At 47.1% G+C, this 23,567-nt stretch overlaps 1 protein-coding gene across 6 annotated transcripts in view; it reads right to left on the bottom strand.

The window, feature by feature from the left end:
• Window positions 1-23,567, bottom strand: part of NRF1 (nuclear respiratory factor 1) — a 45,305-nt gene that overhangs the window by 1,664 nt on the left and 20,074 nt on the right. For 3 of the 6 annotated variants that reach the window (XM_032447717.2, XM_015855854.3, XM_032447732.2), the window contains exons 6-12: window positions 21,622-21,780; window positions 20,745-20,942; window positions 19,694-19,795; window positions 18,010-18,167; window positions 16,190-16,314; window positions 6,589-6,645; window positions 5,716-6,182 (exon numbers count right to left, since the gene is read on the bottom strand). In XM_032447717.2, the coding sequence (XP_032303608.1) occupies window positions 6,064-6,182; window positions 6,589-6,645; window positions 16,190-16,314; window positions 18,010-18,167; window positions 19,694-19,795; window positions 20,745-20,942; window positions 21,622-21,780 (918 nt within the window). In that variant the 3' untranslated portion in view covers window positions 5,716-6,063. Of the gene's footprint in view, window positions 1-5,135; window positions 5,223-5,715; window positions 6,183-6,588; window positions 6,646-16,189; window positions 16,315-18,009; window positions 18,168-19,693; window positions 19,796-20,744; window positions 20,943-21,621; window positions 21,781-23,567 lie in introns of those variants that run through there. The other 3 variants (XM_015856007.2, XM_015855926.3, XM_085511080.1) reach the window with 2 other exon arrangements.

Below are 23,567 nucleotides of genomic sequence, written 5' to 3'. Positions count from 1 at the left end.
GGTTGCAAGGAAGAAAATGACAGGGTAAAAGACAATCTCCCACCCCATGACATACAGATGGCATCACACCCACACCATCACACTCGTGTAATTATTCAGACTTAATGGAGCTCAGCCCTTATAAACACATTAGAGAAGCCCCATAATCAACCCCATCATACTCTGTGAGATGAGAAGATGCTCAGAGGTAGAAAGAAAAACTGCAAGAAGGAAAACCTTGCATTGAAACCCCAACTCCCTGGCAGCACAGGAGGGCACAACTCTTAAAATCCAAAGAGATCAGACCAGGCTTTCCCAAAATGGCAGCAGGATCCCTTTTGGTTCAGTTTTCTGCAGCAGGCAGGGGCCTCTGTCCTGCCAAGGGCACTCATTTAATAACAAGAGGCAGCAGAGTGCAGCTCAGTGTCCCCAGATAACTCGATGCACAGACAGGAAAGCTTAGGAGTTAATCGTTCTGCCCAGGTGGGTGACCCCGGCCAAGCTCAGCTCTCGGGATCTCGTGGCACTCTACGGATAGGGACGTTCTGCAATGCCTCAGCCAAAGGGCTGCCCCATCTCCAAAGGGTGATCTACACTTTCATGCAGCTCACAGCCACACGAGGAGTCACCTTCCTTATGTATGGCACAACAACAGCTACAAGCGATGAAACACAAAGCTCCTGAGGTGCTTTCTAATAGAGATTTAGGCTACAAAGCATTGAAACAAAAGCTCATGCTCAGCTCTCTCAAAGACAACCCCCAGTAAGATCCTCGAGACATTCAGCACAGTTCTGTTTAAGCAGGTTCTGGCACAGAGTGGGAGATGTGGCCTGGGATGCACTCAAAATCCCTGCTCCAGACCAATGACCCAACTAAGCCTTTCGGGTGATTCAGGCTGTTGACCCAAAGGAATTCACCAAAGATGAGTCTACTCCCCACAGCCAACCCAAAACGAGGGTCACCATAAAGCAATGTTAAAAAGCTGATCCCTCCATGATGTTTAAACATGGGTTGGCCATAATAAGGCCATCGTTAATGACAGGCATAACAAAAAATGATGATGAGATGGAGCTCTTTGGGATGACTCTACTCCCCATGGCCAACCCAAAGATGAGGGTCACCAACAACACTGAGCACCCAGCGTTAAAAATATGATCCCTCCCTAAGTTGGCCATAATAGGACGGTTGCAAAAGACAGGCATTACCAACATAAGGCAAGATGGGAAAACCAAAGGTGGGTTTTGTTTGGGGAAGACAAGCCTGTGACAGCCCAGGTTTGACCAAGGCTAACTACAACTTGGATACATTGCGGGTAAGAGCGGGGAGGTCTCCGTGAGAGACGGCGACGCACAGCTCCCTTTCTGCATGGCATTAAGCTAAATCGTCTCAGCATCTGACGCAGTGGCCTTCCTGGCAGGAGTAGTGACAAACCAAAGGAGGAGAGGGTGAGGGCTGGAAAGTCTGCTGTGTATTAAAGCAGAGATGATCGCCCTTGGGAGAGAGGCGATTAAACCACTGAGATGCTGTAATCAGGTCTAGGATTGGCCCTGTGCTGCATCTGCTCAGACCTGCACCCTGATTAGCCCTAATCTAGCTGGCATATGTTAATCTAAAGCATGGATTTCAGACCCTTTCAATTGTATTAAAAACAGGAAATCCATTAGACAAAATAAAACTACAAATATATATATATTTATATATATAACACCTTCAAGACTCTGGAAAACGCATATCTTCCAAAAAAATTGAGTTGTGCTGGGGTGTTAAAGCCCCAGTGGAGAGATGGAATTGGGCTCGCAGCAGCCCAGAGCTGCTCCTACCTGTGGACAGGAGCCAGCAGAGGTGATGGATAACGCACAGAGCAGTGAGATGACACAGCCGGGCTGGAGCTGCCCATTAGGGATCTCCTACCACCACTTGGCAGAAGTGATGATGCACATCTCTACCCGCAGCAGGATGCTCTGGATAGCACCCAGGTCACGCTTTTGCTTACCTGTAGCCTGCCAGGACAAGGATTTTGCACTTTGTTCAGCAGAGAAGAGGTTATGGTTTGCAGAAGGGGGAGAGTTAGGCTCTGGGCATAGAATTCTGAGGCCAAATATCATGCAGTGGCTGATACAGACACCTTACCTGACGTGGAGAGGGGATCAAGCAGCATAAGAACAACCATTTTGATCCTGAATTGCAAGAGGTTGCATTAAACCACCATTCAAGGGGTTTTGGGGGAGGAGAGTAGGAGGTTGAGATGACTGACCATCCAGGATAGCTGGTATTCAGGGAATGGGGACACCAAAGCCAGTTTCTGCTCATTCTTGTGCCTCTTTGAGATCACACCAAGTGCAGAAGGAAGGCACTGCCAACCAGATGGGCTGGACCACCACACAGATCAATACTCAAACATGCAGAATGAGTGGAAGAAACCGAAGAACGTGTGTTCTCGGGGCACCTCTCAAACACTCAAAGCTAAATGTCCAATATTATCTTCCCAGAGATGGGCTCTTCTGATGGATGCTTTGGAGCATCCTTCTGCACCATGGGGAGCACAAACAGCACAACCTCATGCAGCATTTTCTGCCTGGAGCTCAAACAGAGCACACGAGTGAAGTTTTGGATTGTTGAGAGAGAAGAACCAGCCCCATTCTTGACTACTGCCACCATGCTGAACCTGCACTTGGGAAAGGAAACCACCTCCTCTTCCTTCACAAAGTGCAGAATCATCTTCCTTGCCAGCATCAACTTGAACTGAGCTGATCTGCAGCATCCTGGAAGCAGCCTCAGGGTTGTGAGGGAGCAAAAGGCAAACTGAGAAACTATGGTTTGACTCCAGCACTTGGGACATGGATTCTGACACAGCACTGAAATGCAACGCGCTGACAAATTGCCCTTTGGATTTCTTTCATGGGGCAAAACATCAGCGTTCAACTTGGAGACCCTGACAGTCCAACATCATCAAGTTATTTTCAAACTTAGGCAACATAACCTCACCAAAAGACAAGATCTCAACACAGTGTTGTATGTCTTCTTCCAACACGGGATCTAAAGCCCACTTCTGATCAGCAAAAGACAAAAGCCATGGCCAGTTGCACCCAATGCTGCTCTTGGGGGATCTACTGGCACCAGAAGCATCCTCAGCACTGAGATGAAGCAGATGCCACACAGTGGATGTGTTAAGTTGGTACAACTTTCTCTGTTCTCTCAGACACCAAAGGGATAAACGCTGAAAGTTGCTGTTTCCAAACACTCATTTGAACACTGTGAGAGGCCTCACAAATCTACCTGACCAATGGCAGAGCTCTGAAAGCCTTACAGAGCTCAGGCCAACAGTGTTGAAAAGAATGAAAACTTCCATTTTAGTTCTTTGTCTGTTGACCTCCAGCTCATCCACAGACCTTTGGCTTCAGTCTTCCTACTTAGCAGAGGGGAAATGGGTACAAACTGTCTGCTCAGCACAAAAACAACCAGAGTGCACATTTAAACTTAAGCATGGAACTCCATTGTAAGAGGATCTCCAAGAAACAAAATGGCAGCACAGAGAAACTCAAACAGCACCAGGAAAACCCTGGCCTCCATACACAGCCTAAAAACATGGCAGAACTTGTTTTCCATACGCAGAACAGCCTATAAAACCAACAAAAGCGATGCAAAGAACAACCTGACCATCTGCTCCAGAGTAGGAAAGAGTAAGATACAGGTTTGAGGTGCAGCACAGAATCACAGAACGATTCAATAATCCATGATAGCATGGATATTGAGGGAAAATAAAGGAGAAAAAAGGCAACTAGTAAACATAAAGTTTGTGAAGCTCCAAAGCAATGTGCCTGGGGAAACAACAAATCCTCCATCTCTGGATATCCTTCAGAGGCAGCTAAGGCTTCTTCTCTTCATGTAGGGTCCCATCTTACCAAGAATTGGAATACCTTCAGCTTCACCTCCCTTATTCCTGGGTCTTGTCTCTAGAGGAGAAGGCGATCTACTCTGCAGAGGTACCTGGGTTACTCAGTTCTCACACAAAGCCCAAGAGAACACACAACCCTGGTCCTCATCCCAAAGGTAAGAGTTAAAAGACACCACTCTCAGTTGCCAATCAACGAGCCGGGGCACTCGGAGATGATTCAGGGCTTTTAAGTTGGGTTTGGGTGGTGATTTGGTTTTTTTGTGTGTTTTTTTTTTTCTTTTTAAAAGTGATCGATGATTTGGCTTGTATTGGGTTAGTTGGTTGGGTTTGTTTGTTTGCTTTCACCTTGGGTTTTTATTGTTGTTGTATGTTTGAAGATGTAATACTTTCATGCAAAATGACCGATGATTCACAAGAATCCCACCCCCAACCCATTAAGCAACACTCAGACAAGAACAGAGCTGTGCACATGGATTCTCCCCTCTGGAGCTCCAGCACACCCATGGGAAGAGGAAGGCTCCAGGAGGCAACCCAGTGCCCAACCCATCCCTGACACAGCTATGAGTGAGGAATAGTGACCAATACCTCCTCTACCAATGGTACTTCATCACCACACCCCACACACCTCAGGCTGTGCAGCCCTTTCCTGACCCACCTGAAGCCCTCCACCTGCAATCACCCACAGCTAAAGGAAGAGCTGACTGTTCTTTTTTAACGCTGGAAGTGTTTCACCTGAAATGTTGGGTCTTTCATTCCACCTGATGGAATTGATTGAATCCGTTCCACTCCCATCCATTCCATGGATGGGGAGTGGAAAACTCCTATTCTGCTCCCTTGAAACGTTGGGTCTCCCATCCAAAATGTTGGCTCTGCCATTCCATCTGTATGTTGATGGAATGGATAACTCCTATTTCCACCCCCACCACCCCCCTTTTTCTTTTTTTAAATCAAAATTGTTTTAAAAAGTAGAATAAATGTGAGGGGGGAAGGATGCTGGGAAAGAAAACAAGGCAGCAACCCAGTGTCCCAACAGATTAACCTCATGCCTTCAACCCTTATGCCCTACATAAGGTGACCTGCCTCTCCTCCTCCCCTTGGTAGTGATTTCTGAGCTTGATAGCAGGACGTGGGAAGAATAAAGCTGTTCCTACACACACCAGTACTGGGTCCCCAGAGTGAGCCATGCTAAAACCAAGGCAACCTGGTAGGGAGGAGAGGTGAGAAAGACGCGAGGAGGAAGCTGAGCATGCCATGCATCTACCTGTGCAGGGGAAGTCTTTTTTACCATGTTCCACAGACGAAAGCTTAACGAATAACGCTTCTAAGCTTCCTTGATCAGCTGGCTTTGCTGTGGAGTGAAGGGCACACCTGATAAGATTAGCTGTCTATCATGGTCAATCAGAGAGAGGAAACAGAGGTAAAAATAGAGAAAGTACAGGAACCCCTAATGCTGCTCCACCTGGAATTCACTCCTTCTGGGCTTTGTTTCTGTTGATATGGAAGAGAGGAGCATCTTTTGAGCTGTGTCACCCGTGTGCTACCAGTGCGAAGCTTCCCAGAAACCACAGACAGGAAACATTGACAGATAAATTAAACCTGTTCTTCCTACAAAGCATCTCACATTAAATTCATGGTAGGAGAGGCAGGCAGCGTAGCAATCACCATATGGGATCCCTATTCTGTTTTGCCATAAAAGCTTTGCTAACTTGCCTGCTATGTGTTTAACACCCACATGGGCTCTTCCAGTGGGACAAATGTTGGACTCGATGCGTCCTTCCCAACTCAGGATATTGAAATGTACATAGAGAGTGACTCTTACTCTTAAAACAGCCTCCATCCTGTATTTTCTATAAGGTTTTATTAAAGGCTACTATGAGAATTATCATCTAAAAGTGATAAAATGTTGTATTACTGCAACCTGAAAGACTAAAATCCATTTCAGAAGTCATCTGAACTGAAAAACTTCCTTTTTTTGTTGGTTTTTTTTTGTTGTTGGTTTTTTTTCCCTTTTTTGAAGCACATATTCTAACAAATTCTGGCAACATCTTTGAAAATCATCAGTAAGGGGAAGTCAGTTGCATACAGAAAGAAAGGCACATCCAGAGTCCAAGAGGCTGCACCAGCAAAGCATCCATGGGCGCTCTCTCATGTCTGCCTTCCTCTGCCGTGTGCTGCACCTACTTCTGCACTTAGGTCTCTGCTACCACCTTTAGCCCATGGTTTCTTAATACTGATGGGTGCCGAAAGCGAGGCTGTGGGGTTTTCTTCCCTTTCCACTGCTGCTTTAGCTCTGCCTTGAGTCCGTGACCTTTAAAAAGATGAATTTTACAAATCCAAAGATCACAACACCCCCAATGCCCCCATCTGTGATTGTTTGAGCGCTGTTAAAGCGGCCCTCCTCACTAATTATTTAATTAAGTAACGGTTATAAGGGAGGTTGGCTTGTGTATGGTCCATGGGATGGGGTATGGGATATGAACCCACCCCATGGCATCTCCAGCCCAATGCTCCAACCCCAACCTATACCCAAAGCCTAGCGTCTTCCCCTTGAAAGAAAATAAAAAGCAACAAAAAAAAAAAAAAAGAAAAAAAAGAAAAAAAGCCCTTTTGCCCCATAAGAAACAAGTGTCAGGAACCAAAACCAACTGTGTTGGCCACGCTAGTGATAACCAGGTCCCAGTATTCCACAACTACCAGCAGGAAAAGCCACTCACCTGATAAACTCTCTGCTAGGCTCCACTTGTAGCCTGAATAGTCTGCTGCTAGGATGCCTGACAATGAAATGCAAGTGTAAAAGGCTGAATACATGCTACAGTTATGGGGGGCATTGGGTAGGGAAAACACTTGCAGCCTACATTTAATTCATTATCCACGTGTAAGTAATACTCCAATATTAAGCACACTAACTTGAATATTTCTGACTCTATACAGGATATTATGTGCAGACATGGGAGGCACAGCGAGATACTCGCAGGTATTTGTAGTGCAGTTGGCAAACGTTGAGATGAATGGCTTAATTGGACCAGAGAGGTCCAAAAAGAAACACAGAATGGAGAAAATCCATTCTGGGGAAGCTCCAGCCACCTCCAAGAATGCTCTCCACTAACCAGGGATGTGAAATGAAAGAGAAGTGGCTGCCAAAGAGGCGTTTCTATGTGTCCCCAGAGCACGCGGTGAGAAGATTCATTGAGTCTTCATTGGTCTCCAAAAGGAGCTCGGTGTGATTTTAGGGCTACAAGGGGCTGGGATCTAAATGAGTTTCCCAAGTTAGCACGCCGCCCCATAGATCACACGTGAACACGGACATTAGCATACACTACAGAGCATTTAGCACATGGGAGTATAAAGCAGCTATTGTTCTGCAGTAAGGTGATATGTAACCAGATAGGCTCTGGCTTCAGCTAAAAACCATTTTCCCAGCGCTTTGCTGACTCGTTCAGCAGGAACCTCACTGCTGCAACAGAGTGCACATTCATGGCCAACGAATGGGATCAAAACGATGGGTTCTGGAGACAAAATGGACCCGCAAAAGCATCCCTGCTGCAAACCTGGGTGTGATGGGACCCGCTGAACCAAGCACAATGGTCTGTCCATTGATCTCAGCTCCCAGGAAAGGCAAAATGAGTGAGAGCAGGAGGAGGTGGCTGGAGAACCTGCAAAGTCCAATCCTTGTTCATTGCACAGAATCAATCACAGACTCATTAAGGTTGGAAAGACCAATAGGATCATCCAGTCCAACCATTAACCCACACATATGACCACTAATTTGCAGCCTTCAAATCTCTCCACACTTAGCTCCTGTTTAGAAAAATTGACCTAGACTCTTATTTTTTTGCACTAAAACCATACAAAAGTCCTCCAAGAAGATTTAACCAAGGATACGATCACATACCTGGGGTCAGAGCAATAGGAAGCATCCAGCAGGTTGGATCTGAATGCTGCAGAACTGAATATGAACACCTCTGTCTGCTGATCCCAATGACTTCAAAGGGGTCGAGCATGCTATATTTACACCAGCAATAAAACTGCTTCCATTAGCTCCACGTTCACCTTTTAAATGCAACAGCCCTATCACGCACACACCAATTAGAGCCCCCTAATGCTCAGGAGCACAGAGCTTTCTTTTTTCCTTTTTGAAGGGAAGAGATGAGGCAGCTCAGGGGAATAGAAGAGAGCCTTTCACTGCTGAAGGCTCTCCTTCAAAGCTACCACAGGGCAGTGGGAACAGATGGCCATTTCTGAGGGCTGACATGAAATGAGGGATTGTCTCAGGCCGTGTCCTGGTGGACAACATATCGACGCCACAAAGGCACTGGTGGTGGTTTCTGGTGGAGAAACCAACAGGGATGATGTGGGGACAACGCTCCTGACCTGATCAGAGCACCTCTCCTTTGTGGAGAAATTTAGGTAAATTGCTGACATCAAGAAGGAAAAAACACAAAGAATGAAGCTTTGCTATGATCCGTGAGCAACAAATAACACCACAATTCACTTTAAGCCAAATTCTCTGCCTTTTTAGAGGCCGTCTTCTCCAAAGACGCAAAGAGTCAACCACAGACCAACAGCCATGGGTCTACTGCTGTCCTCCCCCCAGAGCACAGAAGGGTCCCATGTAAACCACCAGAAAACATAAGACAGAAAGAAATCTATACACAGTAGAGAATAAATACAACCCAAGGATATAACGGGGGTGGGAGGAACAACTTCAACCCCATCTTTGGAAAAGATTTGTAGGAAGTCATGTCAGACCAAAGTGTTGTTTTGGTTTTTTTTCTCCTGTCTTGGAACTTGTTTTGCAGCTTCACCTTGACTCACAGAAGCACGTGTGCTCCTGGAAAGCTTTGCAATGCTGTGAGTACATACATGGAGCCCAGAAGTCACCATCCTGCTCTGGCACAGGGCTGCAGTGCAGGAAAATAGGGCGATTCCCTGCAATCTTCCTGCCCAGCTGTTGACGAGCTGTGGATTACTGCTGTCACATGAGCTGCTTTACAGCAAAGCCAAGCTGTCTTCGGGAGCTGAGAAGGTCACTGGGAGACGGGGGCCGCCGGGGACAATGCACCGCCCTCGATTCACTTCCCAAGGGAACTGCAGGTGGAAAGCATGGCATTCCCTTCTGCTCAGAGGGCAAAGAGGAATGGTTCTGCCCTATAGGTTCCCTATAGAGATAGCTTTACCTCTTTCTTGTGCATACCATTAATCCTTTGGGAAACACCACCCAAAGTGCTGCCAGCCAACCTTTCACGCCACCCCACGGCCACCTCAAAGCAGAAATAAGTGAATCCTTCCTCAAAGGAGCAGCAAGAAAACAGCCTTCCAACCCCAAAAAGCCAGAACAGCACAGCCAAGGAATGGGTTTCACTCAGACAATAAACAACACAGAAATATCTGGAAAAACAGAAGTCTGAAGGTCTCCAGTGCAGCCTCTTGGGGACGTGAATTAAAACCCTCCATCTCCATCATCCTGCCACTGGCAGGGCTGGTGGGCAATGAGCACATGGCTGTGATAGAGCAGCTCAGGATGGGGCTCTTTACTATGCCCCAGAGGCATGAGACAGATGGGGCTGTGCTTTTAGGCTTTGCAACAAGTCCCTGCTATGCAGAACCGACGGAGAGGATAAATATGGCCGCGAAACGATCCTTCAGACATGCTCAGAAATAGAACAGGGAAGAAACTTTGCTGTAATGCACAAACCTATTGAATTCATAAGCAAATAGACCCACAAACCATGCTTTGATGTGCTCAGTAGAGCCGTGCTTGGGAAAACCACAGCTTTGTGGTATAGCTTATGGGGTACTGCTCCTTGCAGTGGGATGCTCAGTGGTGGGGGGAGGCTCACAAACCCCCACATCATTTCATAAGATGCCTTGCACTGTTACGACAGCTTGCTGGGATGTCAGCCAGCTTCCCATTTGGATCAGGTTGCACCCTATGCCCGTTGACAGACATTAAACCCTGGAGCTCAGTGCTGCCCTGGAGTCAGGCGAGCCTCCATTTATCCACTCAGACCCCAAAGTCCAGCAGGGAAGGGTGCCTTAACCTCTTAGCCATGGGGCTACCTGCCAGCAAGGCGAGGACTGAGCCCTGCTGCCATGAAACAGCAGATTACAGTGACGCAGGGGTGAGGGGGGGGGGGGATTAGGAGCCCCTTTCCATCTGCCCTGATGCAGTGTAATCTCAGTGCTCACTCACTCCCCCAGACCCATAAATAGTGTGGGGGTAGCAATGGGCTGCTACAGGGGGGAAAACTGGCAACGTGGCCACAGGCAATGCGCTCACCTGTCACTATGTGGATGGGGGATGAGGGAATGCTGCTCCAAGCGGGATGCAAGCTGAAATCTGCACTGAGAGATGTTCAAGGTGCTCTGCATCATCACCCACTGCTCATCCCAACCTGCAGGGTCAGCTGGGATCAGAATGCAAAATATCCAATGGATAATGTATGAGCCATTGCTCTGCTCCAGGAAGGGTGAAAGGTGGGATCTCAAGTGGGATTGCAGCACGTGGTCTTTCCCCTGGTGCCATGCTCTGGTTTGAGAACGCAGCAATAACCCCATGGAGATCATGCTCTGCCCACAGAGCCTCTGGTTGAGGCTGGGCATGGAGAAGGATGCATGGAACAATGACTCACTGACATCTGCTAAGGGTCAGGAGGAGCAGGCAGCACCGCAGAGCTGCTGTTCTGCCTCCATCCGTGCCCTTTCCTTTAGGGCAAGAGCTATAAATAAAGTAGCACAGTGCTGAGGAGGTGCAGAGCTCCTTCACCGCCCATTCCAGCACTTTACATCCCAGGTCCTGCACTGGGAAGAGTGGCAAACCAAGCAGGAAATGTTTGTCTATCCAGACTCAAGACATATTTAGGGAAACAGGCTAAGTGCACTGCTTGCCTTTCCTTTCCCATCCAAATACAAACTCATGCTCTCCAACTCTTGCATGAACACCAAAAAACCTCAAAATAAATAAAAAGAAAGGATAAAGTTTTCTTCCCAGTTGGTCCAGGAAGGCTCCATTTTGGCACTAGGGTGAACACATGCATGGGATCCCCCAAATAAGAGCATCCAAATGTCACATTCAGAAGGCAGATGGATGGACAGCATCACCTAATCTGAATTTTCCAATAAGAATTCAATAGGAGCAGAGAGTTTCAGCTTTCTGCTACACGCACAAAGCTGGGAAGGAAGTGCAAGAGCTGAACTGCTTTAAAGGCTGCAGAAGGCATCAAACAGCTGTAAATTTGAGAAGAGAAGCTAAAGAAGCCCTGCTCAGCTCAGAGTCAATAGCAGCCCTGTTTCCTCTCCAAGCCCAGAACAAAAGGGAACATATTGCAACCATGCCCGAAGAGGAGGGCTGCTGTCTATTTCTTTAAATGTAATGTTAATGCCTTGTAATCAGCTTTAATTTTTAAACAGGCCCAGCCCTCCTGTCCATTTCCTCTAATTCAGGACACGTGGAAGGTAAATGGCCTGTGCTTAAAGCAGGGCAGTGACAGCTGGGGAGCCTGTAAGTCCCAACTGCTGATAGCAGGGATGGATGTCAGAACTCACCAGGGGAGGGGAGCTGAGAAGTGCTGGGGCTGCTGGAAGGTCATTGAGGCACTGGGAGATGGGGGTCAGGTTCATTGGCAGCATGGGAGCTCATTGAAACCAACGGGGGGCAAAGAAATGTTCAATGCTACCCAATAGTAAAGGACTTGGCAGTAGATCTCTGCCTCTAACAAAGTTGGCTTTCCCCAGAGGGAATGAGTTGGGGTATCTTTTAGGGATAGCAACAGGTAAGGCCAAAGATTTCCTTGTGTCTCCTTAATGAGCTCAAATGTCTTTTGGAGCTAAAAATAAAAAATCAGATTTCACATGAGATTTGTGCAAAGGAATCACAGAATCATTACAGATGGAAAAGAGCATCCAGTCCAACCATCAAATCAACCTCACCATACCCATACCAGAGACATTACTGCTGGAAAAGACCTCCAAGATCATCCAAGTCCAACTGCCCACTTACCACCAATACTGCCCACTAAGGGACAAGGAAATGAAGAAAGCAACAGCAAAAAGGACCCACAAAACCCAAAACAGCTTTTGTTTGCACGCCTCTCTTTGCCAAGAGGAGAACCAAAGCACTTCACCAGCGCCCACCTTATAAAAACATCTTCTCCCCAGATATCAAACGATAGGAGTATCCCTGCTCAAGGAGACAAACTGCACCCAAAAATCACTATTATATGCCCTGACCATGGTGACAATAAGCCAAGGAATGCCCCAAAGGCAGCAGCGTGGCCTCCAACTCAGACAAATGGGACCAAACGTGTGCTGGGAGCAGCCCAGGTCCCTACGTTGGTGTAGGAGAACCTGGCTGGTAGGAGAAGCATTGATCACAGCACAAGAGGGAGACGTCTGAGCCACTATTTTTATCCCTGGTTGGTGGGCAGACAAATCCTAATCGTCAGCTGAGATGTCCAAGCAAAGCCCCACGTCACACGGCAAAGATTAGGGCCCAGGAGAGAGGCAGGACAGCAGCAGAATGCAGCAGGGCCACCATGGTGGGTTTAAGCTGTGCCAAAGGCAGCGGGTCCCAATGATCTGGGGGGGCTCCAAGCAAACAGAGACCTGTGTGGGTTTGGCAGAGGATAAACCTGCTGGTGGTGATGCTTATGGCAATGGATTTAACTAGGACCGTAATTTGTTTGTGCAAAGGAATTTGTCCCCTGGGAAGCACTTCTCCTTATCTCTGCTCAGGAATTCACCCATCCAGCTCCCAGTGACACCATTCCTCTGCTGGCTGCCATCTGCAAAACTGCACTCCCTCCTTTCTCCTTCAGACTGTGGTGAAATTCATTGGAAAATATACATCTGCTCTCACCAGGAAGGTGCTGCAAAGAGCTCAGCCCTCTCCTTCAAGTCCATTCAGCGGCACTTTGCCAACGTTATTGCTCATTTGGATCCACTTTCCTTGAAAAGGAGAAAATCTAACAGGAAAATTTGTTTATTATTGATTCAAAGGAGATTGACATTTGCAACAGATCAGCCTCTGCCCATCCTTTTTCTCACACTAAAAGGGTCAGTATGAGGCACCTCCCTATCCCCAGGCATCCCAAAGCAAGGATATCCCAAACAAGAACACGCAGTGCTTGGCTATACCCCACGCATCTTCCTCTGCCTTCCTGCACCACCTAACCCAGAGGGCCCTTTGCAGAGGGTTTCCCATCTCCCATCTGCCCTTCAGCTGAAGGTGGGGACAGCTTTGCACCTGGCACCCACTGCTGCCAGCAGCCTTCCAGCTATTGAATGTGCTGCAGGAATCACCAGCTCCGTGCAGCAAGGTCCTGTCACCCTAAATGCTGCTATGGGATCATTTACCCCACGCTAATTGCAAGGTATGCTCCCGCCCTGACGCCCTCCTTCTGCTTGGAGCTTGCTAATCCCCACTGCTGATGTCACAGCCCTAATGCTCTCCGTGTGCTTTCATCACAACACGATAATCCTGGCTCACCCCCAACATAAGCACATCTCCCTATGGAGAAATGGGGGTGAATTTTGGGGTGAGAAGGAGAAAGGAGCTTGGAGCACAACACTCCTCTCATCTCAGAGTGTCCAAAAAGGGGTACATGGCACCAAAACAGAGTTAACCCCACGCACTGAGGCTGTTCCACTGACTTCCTTGGGGCAGGGATTCTGCTTGGTGTTATATTTATGGGGTGGCACAGCCCCACGTGGGCAGAGCTTCATCAATATTGAAGCATGACATCAGGAATGCTGCAGCCAAAGCAGCTTTCAGACCTCAGCTCGGATCGATCCTGAACAAAAGGCTGCAGTATGGGGACGGCTCTGTCTGCTCTCCTCCCAGGGCCGATCAGGTTTCCTTCCCCAGCACACCCTGAAAGCACCCAGAGTGCACAGTTCCCTCTCAGCAGAGCGATTCCAATATGCAGGCAGCTTCTGCTGCAGCCCCATTCACCTGTTTTGGATATTACGTTGTTTTAATGCTTTGCTTTCAATGCAAACATCCTCAGCTCAAAGAATGCAGTCATCCCTCCCAGCATCCTGACTCCGAGACAGGTACATTTTGGGTCACTTAATATTGTGAGCCAGCAGGTGAATGAGGAAGATATACTAAGATGGAATAAAACAAATTAGAGAGTAATTAAGTCTAGAGGCTAAAATCAGGAGCAGCACCTTACCTGACTGCAACCAAACGTATTCAACCAATGCCTCAGTTTCCTTATTGATAAGATGGGGAAAAACTTATAGTTGAGGGATGAGAATCCCCCCAAAAAGAGCCTACAGAAAGGTGAGAGCACTCCCCACTCTCAGGGAGATGCATTAATTGAAAGCGTTGGCAAATGAAGACCCTGCCAGCAGCAGCAAGCAGGGCTATTTGCTGGTTCATTCCACCACGGCTCTAGGAGTCACATCCCCATCTCCTTCCTGCAACTGATTGAATCAAATCCCTCCTCCTCATCTCCTTGTTGGTCCCCACTGCATCACACAGCCAAGTGGAGGTGCCCAGGATGATGCTCACCCTCACACCCAAAGCTTTGGGGCAGCAAAATCCTCAGCGCCGCGGGATATGCATCTGCTCTCCACCCCCAGCTTGAGACAGAGGAACAGATACCCAACATCTCCTCCATCCCTAAGGGAGATACATGAGCTGATGAGGTGATGAGCCCACCAGCACGGCGCTTCCAGGGCCTCTGTGCCCACAGAGCATCCCCTTAATGCTGCTGGGGAGGAGAGCAGATCGAAGGAGGAGGGAGTGGGGCTGCGGGCACAGGGAAAGCTGCAGCCTCTTCCCTTAATGCATTCTAAATCCCATCTGATTTCCAACAGTGCTGTTAGAAAAAAAATAAAATAAAAGGCAAAAAAAAAAACCATCCAACCCAGCTTGCATTAAAGTGGTATTAACGCTGGTGAGTGACTCAGGTTTAGGGGGAAGCATCCAGAGGAATCCTGGATTGAACGTGTTTTAAAAGCCAACCAAAGGGAGTTGGAATGCAGATCGTTCAAGGACCATAACATGCTTGTACAAATCTGGTTAGCTGCTAGGGCTGAGCATCCAGGGGTATTTCTTCTTCCTATACAGACACATCACCTCCGCCCATCGTGCTCCATTGATGGCAAAGTGTAATACAGCACAGCTCCACTCTTCCTTCTCAGTATCCAATGCATTCCCTGCTCCTGGGAATGAGTTTTCCCTTCATTTCTGCTCCCTCTTCAGGCTGGCTGACTGAACAGCAAGAGGCATCAAACTAAACACAGTGAGTTACACCCTGGCCTCCTTTCCTCAGCTAAATGTTGATGTTTTGCAGTGAGCACGTACCTCACATGATGAGGATTATGATGGGAGCCAACTTGAGATCTCATGGAGGAAAACATCTGCTTAGAATGCAAAGCAATGAAGCAAGGAGCCACCTGGCTGCACAATTGGACAACTAGAGCCCAAATAACCTCAAGGCAACGTTCCCTTACAACTTACAATCACAGAATCATTTGAGTTGGAAGTTGAGTTCAAAGGCCATCTGGTCAACTTCACCCTTCTCATCCTTATTTTGCTGCTCCTCCTTTTACTCCATCAAATAACCCATGATGCTCCTCCTTCTATTCCACCAGAATAACCCACAGTTTTCAACTCTGAACTAAGAAAGTTGGGTTAAAAGAGATACAGGAGGTGGATAATGACCAACATTGACACCATCAGTGTGTTCCAAAGTCATCTCCATTTCATTCGCGCTGAGCTGGTAGTGGATCACTATAGAAGTCGCCAGACTTAGCTGAAGTGATATTGAGATAAGAAGCAAGAAACATTACAGACACTGCATGGTTTCCTAGAACTAAGCAGCGGTGACAAGATGGAAAACAAAGCAAAAGGCAGCGACCTGACTGCTGCTGGATGACACATCTGCCAGCAAAGCACAAAAGCTTTAAGAGCAGCCACCAAGCAGGCAAAAAAGCCTCAAGAAATGAAGGATATGAGGTGGTAATGAAGTTTTGCTGCCACTCCACAGCAAAGTGTTTTGGAGATGAGGTTACTACAGCATTAAGTAGCTGTGTTGACCAAGTTCTGGGCACTGGGCAAAGAGAAAGGGAGCGATCTTCTCCCATAGAGCCTTGAAGGAAGAGGAGAGCGAAGCCCCAGCACTACAGGGAGCAAACAAGAGGTCAACACTACCATTCAGCTCCAGGCTTTTAAGTTATAACCCACAGAACTCTTTCACTAGGGACAACTTGATATGAAAAGCAGAGAGGAAAAAGTATGGCTAAGAGAGAAAACGAAAACAAAATTAAAACAAAACCAAAGCAACAGCTTTCCAGTCGCCTTACCATTGGCATCTTGGACTCCAGTGAGTGCTCCCACTGCTGCTGCGGTTTCACCAGACAGGACAATCTGCCCTCCACCTTGAAGAGTGGCTTCAGCCAGCGTGGCTACGGCGTGGGCAGCTGCTTCACTGCACGGGAGAAGAGAGAAGAGATTTAGAGAAAGGCAAACCAACCTCACTTGCTCCAGCAGGATCCATTTTCACCAGGCACTGCGTGTCAGTGGAACAAGCACAGCAAGCAGGGATCCTTATCACAGCCAGCTGAAGTTATTCAGAACGGGAAATCTACAGTTGAAGAGGAATACGTGGCAATAAGCTGCTTCCATTGGCTTTTTCACAGCTTGCCTACCAGAATATCCATCCCTTTGTCTGGGCTTTACAAAAAGCTTTTGGACAATCCAAGGATGTTCCCTCACACAACTCTGCTCCCTCCTGACTCCGGTTCTGGGCATAAAACTCATTTTTTTGTCACTAAATCTCTCCAGATTTTACAGCTCCACCTTCATGACTGATTTTACCTTGCCCAGAGCTTAACCACCACTAGAAACACATCAGCAACTCTCTATTTAGCTAAGATAAAGTGCTTCTCCCCAGTCACATGGTTTAATAATTCTTTTTAATGAGTGATTGGTAGCTAAGCATGGTGTGCTTGAGTTTCTTTGTACAAACGAGGTCATGCCAAAGGCCCTTCTAATGCAGCAATCCTGCTGTGAGAGCAGCCAGTATCAGATATTTAGGATCCATATACGATCCATCCCTTCCTACACCCTCTCAGCTTCCAGCAGTCAGCACTGCATTGATTTCTGACAGCACAGACCACATCTGGACCATCAGGTTTGATTTTTCTAATCCCTTTTGAAGCCCATTTTTATATATACGTCTTGCTTCCAGAACATCCTGTCCAAAAAACTACCACCTTGGTCTTGTTGGGCAGCTGTTATGTCTAATATTACCAGAAATGAGGAACTTGGTTAGCAAGCATGGTGGTAATGGCCTGATGGTTGGACTTGATGTTTGTTGTCTTTTCCAACCTTAATGACTCTATGATTCTACAGAATGTTTGTGATTCAACAGCAATTTTTTTGAATCATGTTATGGTTGGGTTAAAAGGGCTCTCAAGGATCCCAGAGCCATAGAACATCTTGGGGTGGAAGGAATTTTAAAGGTCATCAATTGGCTTCGGTTGGAAAATACCTTGAAGATCATAGACCCAAAGCAACCCCAGCCCCACTCCTGCAATGGACTGGAGGCTCCCACCAGCTCAAGCTGCCCAGGGCCCCATCCAGCAATGAGGTACCCACAACTTCTCTGGGCAGCAGTACCAGGGACTCTCTGCCTCTGAGTAAATTTCCCCTCTTCTAGTTTAAAGCCATTTCGCTATCACTGTCTGCCCACGTAAAACACATCACTCTCCCTCCTGTTTATAAGCTCGCTTAAATACTGGGAGCATTTGGAAGCACACCATTGATTGCTCCCAGGATCAAGGTGGCTGCTTTGGTAACTGACAATCCACACACACATAGCAGTGTTTTGGACCTCGTGGATTTGTGCCTTGACAGGCACTGTTAGCACATTATGACTCTTCATTAGCAAGCTCAGTGCTGTAACTGGACCCTTGCTGTACAAATCAGATCATGTAGAGGGTACAGTTACAGCCATCTTTTCCTCTTGCAGGAAATTTCCATCCAGCATGCTTCAGTTACAGTGGAAACTAAGAACCATCACACAGACACCTGGGCACAGGATGAACCTGGAGCTTGCTAAGGAAAAAGCCTTTGCTGGGGCTCTTTACCATGGGGTGAAAACCTAGAAGTACACACATACCTGTTAAGTGCCATGGTAACAGTTGCTCCTTGCTGCATCTCCTGAGATGCTGCCACTGCTGCTTCTGCTAACGATGCTACTGCCTGCGTGGCCTCCGATGCCTGCGTTGTCTGGATGGTCATCTCACCCCCCTGTAGCGTTGCCCAGTTCTGCTCTACCTATGGGGAAAAACAGAGAGGAAGATCTTTGGATTGGATGTCATCCAATCAATGGGTGGTTGCCTCCCAAAACAAAGGAGCCCAATGACTCCAAGAGGTGTTTGCAGAATTCTGACTCTCTCCCAAAGATGTCAACAGGGCAAAAAGAGCATCAGAGGAGAAGGACCGTGGTCCAAGTGAGACTGTGGACCCTACAACCATCTCCCAGCCATAAATGGGTTCCTATGTCAGCACCTGGCACAACCCCGCTTGAGCTTGCAGCTGGGACTTTGTTTTGCTGCACTGATGCACTTAAAAAAGAAAACAGCAAATGGAGTATATTCTGTTCATCTATTTCAGGTACTTAATTCCCCTATTTCCCTTTGCATTGATAGGTTTCACATTACTTCGAGTTCATCCAGTCTCAGTTACTCATTTTCCGCTTGGCCATAATTCCTTCTCTACTTGGAACTCCACAACACGAGTGTATGGCCACAAAACTCACTAAGATGTGAACACGGAATAAGAATTGGATCAAATGACTGAGAAGTGACAGATAAAAGCCCATCAGCTGGCACTTCTACCAAGAACTTTTTCCTTCCCCATCTCTATTTTCATCCATAAACATTTCAGGTCACCAGCAGCCTTGAACACACTAATAAAGATGCCTTAGCAGGTGATGAAGAAAATTCCCTCAATTAGGAACCAGATGCCTGTGCTCCTTCTGTTTCTATTGTAGCTTTCTTCCAGATCTCAAGAGATAAAGCTGGTGCTGAAAACCCTCCAACCAGCTCTGAAGTACTTCAAGGTCACAGCCAGAGGCTGTTTCCCTCTGCTTCTGGGATGGAAATAGGGTTTTGTTCAGAACTAAGCTGTTCTGTGCTGCCACCTGTCGCCAGGAAAGCTCCATCTATACAGAGCAAACCAGACCTTCCCCTGTCAGAAATCCTGGTTTCTTACGTTGTCTCAACATTAATACGCATTTAAACAGTTCTCTCCATAACGTAACCTGCAAATCATCCCAAAAGCTGCAGAAAACAATCAATTCTCATTTTGTCCAGAGATCAGCAGCCAAAGAATCCTAACCCAGAGCTGACAAAGCAGCCATCAGCATCCAGAGAACACATAGAAGTCACCCAGCACAAATAGATGAACGTGCATTTGCATCATTCATTAAGTCATTAGAAGCTGGTCCTTGATGATGCTTATGGATCCCTTTCAACTCTATGATTCATGAGACACAATGACTCTTATGGATCTATCCCAGCTCAGGTTGTTCTATGATTCTATCTGCTACAGGAGATCTCACAAGATTAATTACACACGGAATATATTTTAAAATGTTTAAAATTCATATTATTAATATATAGTCAAGCCATAATTGCATTTGTATAATCCTGAGTCCAAATGCTTCAACACTCTCTATATGAAATCTCACACTGTTGTGTGCTCACATGTATTTTAACTGCAGAGTGGGGAAGCAAGGCTTGCTGTTTTGTGGCTACTGAGTGGCAGAAAACATTAATGTGCACAACCCAGATCCTTACCTCTCCATCAGCCACTGCAGAGTAATTGACTTGTGCAACGGTAACTGTGGTAGGCAGCTCGGAGGCGTCGGCCAGTGTGGCAACTGTGGCACCAGTGCCAACCTATGGAATTCAACAAGATGCAGCTGAAGGAATATGGCAGAGCAAAGGGAAAAGTAAAGGGACACTCAGATGTTCTCAGATGACGAGGTGTTGCATCCATAGAGAATATTACAGTGTGTAGGTGGAGTTGCACTTCTCCCACCACTGCATGGAAGTCATGTAAAAAACAACCCTGATTATCAGCTATCATTTGTAACACTGCTTATTACTCTTCTACAGGCAAATGTTAGTTCATCCTCAGTACTACAATGGCTTTGGAAATTACCATTTTTTCCCCACTTAACAGCTGGGAAAAGACAAAATCAGGAAGGTACGCAGGTTTGTTCATAAGGAGAACTCAACTTTGAAAGGCCAGAAAGTCAATGCCCACCATCTTTCTTCCCATGCTTCCATCCTAAGGTCACTATAGGTGTTGTGTGGTCACCTAATTAATTGTGCATCTGTTTATGAGTGAAACCCAGGTCTGGATCCCTGGACTTCTCAGTCATACAGCTGCAGATGCATCTGAGCTGCTACAACAAGAAAGCAAAGGATGGGAGTGAGAAAGATAGAGGACAGAGATGCTTCTTTGAGCTTAAGCAGTGTGCCCCAGGGGCCAAGAAAGCCAATGGTGGCCAACAGCTTTACCATGATGATCAAGCAGTGTGCCCTTGTGATCCAAAAGTCTGATGGTGTCTTGGTTGGCCAACAGTTGACCAAAGGTTTAGCATGAGCCAGAAGCGTGCCCTGATGCCCAAGAAGGCCAGTGGTGTCCTACCTGGCCAATGGTTGACCAAAGGTTTACTTAGTGGCCAAAAAAGTCAGTGTTGGCTAACAGTTGACCAGTGGTTGACCAACAGTTAACTGTGAGCCAGCAGAGTGCCCCAGTGGCCAAGAAGGCCAATGATTTCCTGGGGTTCACTGCACAGAGCATGGCCAGCAGGGCAGGGAGGCTGAGTATTTCACTCACCTGGATGAGGGACACGGTGCCATCAGGGTTACTGAAGGTTTGTACCACTGTCTGTGAGGGTACCAGGTGTGCTATACTGTGTGTGGTTGTGGTCTGTTGCTGTGTCTGCTGATCCTCGAATGCGTAGAGCAGGTCTTCGCGCCCATGCTGTTTGTAGCAGTTCTTCACGATAGTCCGCAGTGCTTGGGTCCACGACACCTGCCAGAATCACAAGGAGTGAAGGATCAATGTGAAAATCTTTTCTGACCAGTGTGTCAGTGTGTGCAGTGCTGCTATTGCTTTTGCACGCTTTCCTTGGCGGGTGTTTTTCAATAAATTCTGAAAGAAACAGAAAGTTTCTGGTACTTAATCACTCTTCCTTCATCCCCAAGATTCAGAAATCACCCTGAGCTGTTACATTTCTGTGTACAGACACATAACGAGCTCCTTTAGCCAGGGGAAAGGGCATATTCCTCAACGGAAGCTGTTTCTCTATCTATCAAGGAATCTTAATTAATGGAATGAGGCCACCAGGTTGAAAATCACTCCCAATTTCCATTTCCAGACATTCATCCCCACCCAACCAGCTCACATCAGTCTACAGATATGCATACCCTAGTAACTTTCTTTGACAGCAGCAGGTTGCTAAAAACATCACCTGCACACAGGATCTGTTGCTGTGATACCCCCAAAGACCTTTTCACCTGCTATCTCTTTTTTCCTGGCTCCATATCTTTGAGCACATCCCTCGATGTAGAGATCCCTCCTTCTCAAGATAGAACAGTGACCCTTCAAGGGCTTTGTGATGCCATGACACAGACACTACAGCAAACAAAGCGCATGTTTGGAAAACAGAGTGGCCCTGGCCCAACATGAAAGCAGACACACAGCCACGCACCCGCTGCTTCTGCTCTTCTGTGCGCACATCACTTCGGACATTGGCCCAGGGAATGTCCTCAGGCCACCAAATGGGCTTGCAGCTCTCCTTGCCCCAGCCTGGCTTCCCACGACCCGTGGAATACTTCAGCATCTCCGGGATGAATGCTCGCAGCTGTGCCTGGAACAAAAACATATCAGAAGGTTTTTAGCAACTCCTATCATCTGGTAGCACAGTGTCATGGCATTTTGTTTCCATCCCGATGGAATTATGGGCTGGAGAAGACCTGAATGCCCCAGGCCAAGACCTGAATGCCCAATGAAAACATACAAAACTTCACCACCTTCTCCCAAGTCTCAGCAGAGAAGAGACAAAATATGGAAGAGAAAAACCAAAATTAAGCCAACCAGATCAATAAGGCAAGACATGCGCTGTATTAACACACTGCATCAACACACCTTAAGGTTCAAGAACTATCACAAAGAGAGAAAAGTCAGAATAATGCAGGAAAATTCAACAACAATAAAACACTCCTGGTGTGACAGTGTCCCTGGGAGTACTTTTGTCACTCCTGGAGGGTTTCTCATATGTTCTGCCATAGCAGAGGGGTTTCTCCCATCCATCCCAATCACAGCCCTGGTTCCAGCCTGGGTATTGTTGGCTTGAAACTGTAAACCAGTTCATTCAGATGCTGCCTCCTGCACACCAGCAATAGTCTGTGAGAGCCAAGAGATGGACTCTATGAACCCTATGGGTCCCCTTCCATTGGGTTCCACTGTCGTTCCATGAGTTTTGCAGGAACACAGAGCAGAAAGAGTCCAGCCACAAGAACCAATATGGGCTCTGAGCTTATTTAACAAGAAAAATTTAAGCGTACTTTGATGAAAAGGGAAAAAAACCAAACAACTTCTCTAAGCACACAGCTCGCTGCATTGCACACCTGCTAAGTGCAATGGGTTGCCTGGTGCAAAAATAGTTAAAAGCTCCTTCCCACAACTGTTATCTGCAAGCCATGTTCCTTGTTAACAGATGGATTAATTACTCATCCTGGGGAGTTCAGCAGCTCGAGGCACTTGTTAGGAGGGCTTGCCTTTAATCCACCAGGGAGACAATCAGCTGCTCCAGCACTAGGATGGCTCTAATTAGTACCATAACGAGACCTCACCCCAGCACTTCCGAGACAAAGACTCCACATTTCCAGGGGTGCAGCCAGCAGGATCTATGGAAGCCACGTTCTGCAGCCTCCATCTGTGAAACATCCTCCAAAAAAGCAAAGCCCTTCCCAAAAAGACCACAGCTCACCCTGGTGTCAGCTCTGGGAAAGGCTTTTATAACCTCCAGCATTGAAAACTTGAGAGGAATCCTAAGAAATGGCTCCTTGACACCCTTCGGTCTTCTCAGTTTTAGTACTAAACATGATCAGAGAATTACAGGGGTTGGAAGGGACCACTGAAGATATAGTCCAAGTATCAATGGAAGCAAACTAACCTCATTTCTATCATCTGCAACAGTATACAGTATGGACAAGAGCTGGGAACAAGGGGTCCTGTGTGAGGAGCATCCAGGGCTTAAGGTTAATGCCCTGATGAGGCTTCCAGAGGGCAAAAAACCTATGGCTGGGAGTCTTCTCTTGGCCCCACATATCTCCAAAAAGCAGCACATGGGGCTCCTGAGAGTAGAAGAGGGCAAAGAAAGAACTGCAGCTGTTTTTCAACAGCTAATTTTAGACCATTTTGCTTTTAACGTACAGATTGAAAAGCAAGACATGCATCAAGGTTGTTATAAGATGCTCCAAGCAGGGAGCTGCGGGACTATGGAGCATCCCAGCTGCAGGAGCCCAATTCAGGACAGCAGAACCAGGCATTTCTCCATAGCACATGTACAGCACTGGCATAGAGCACCAGCTTAGCAGAGACCACAAGCAAGGAGACATTTCTATGCAACAGCTCCAGGGTCAGAGTTCCAAA

The sequence above is a fragment of the Coturnix japonica genome, chromosome 1 (genome assembly GCF_054131305.1).
Source record: "Coturnix japonica strain WE chromosome 1, WE-NBRP24, whole genome shotgun sequence".
In the NCBI taxonomy this organism is placed as follows: Eukaryota; Metazoa; Chordata; class Aves; order Galliformes; family Phasianidae; genus Coturnix; species Coturnix japonica.
Note: the sequence above shows the minus strand (reverse complement) of the source record. Positions and strands in the feature narration are given on the sequence as shown.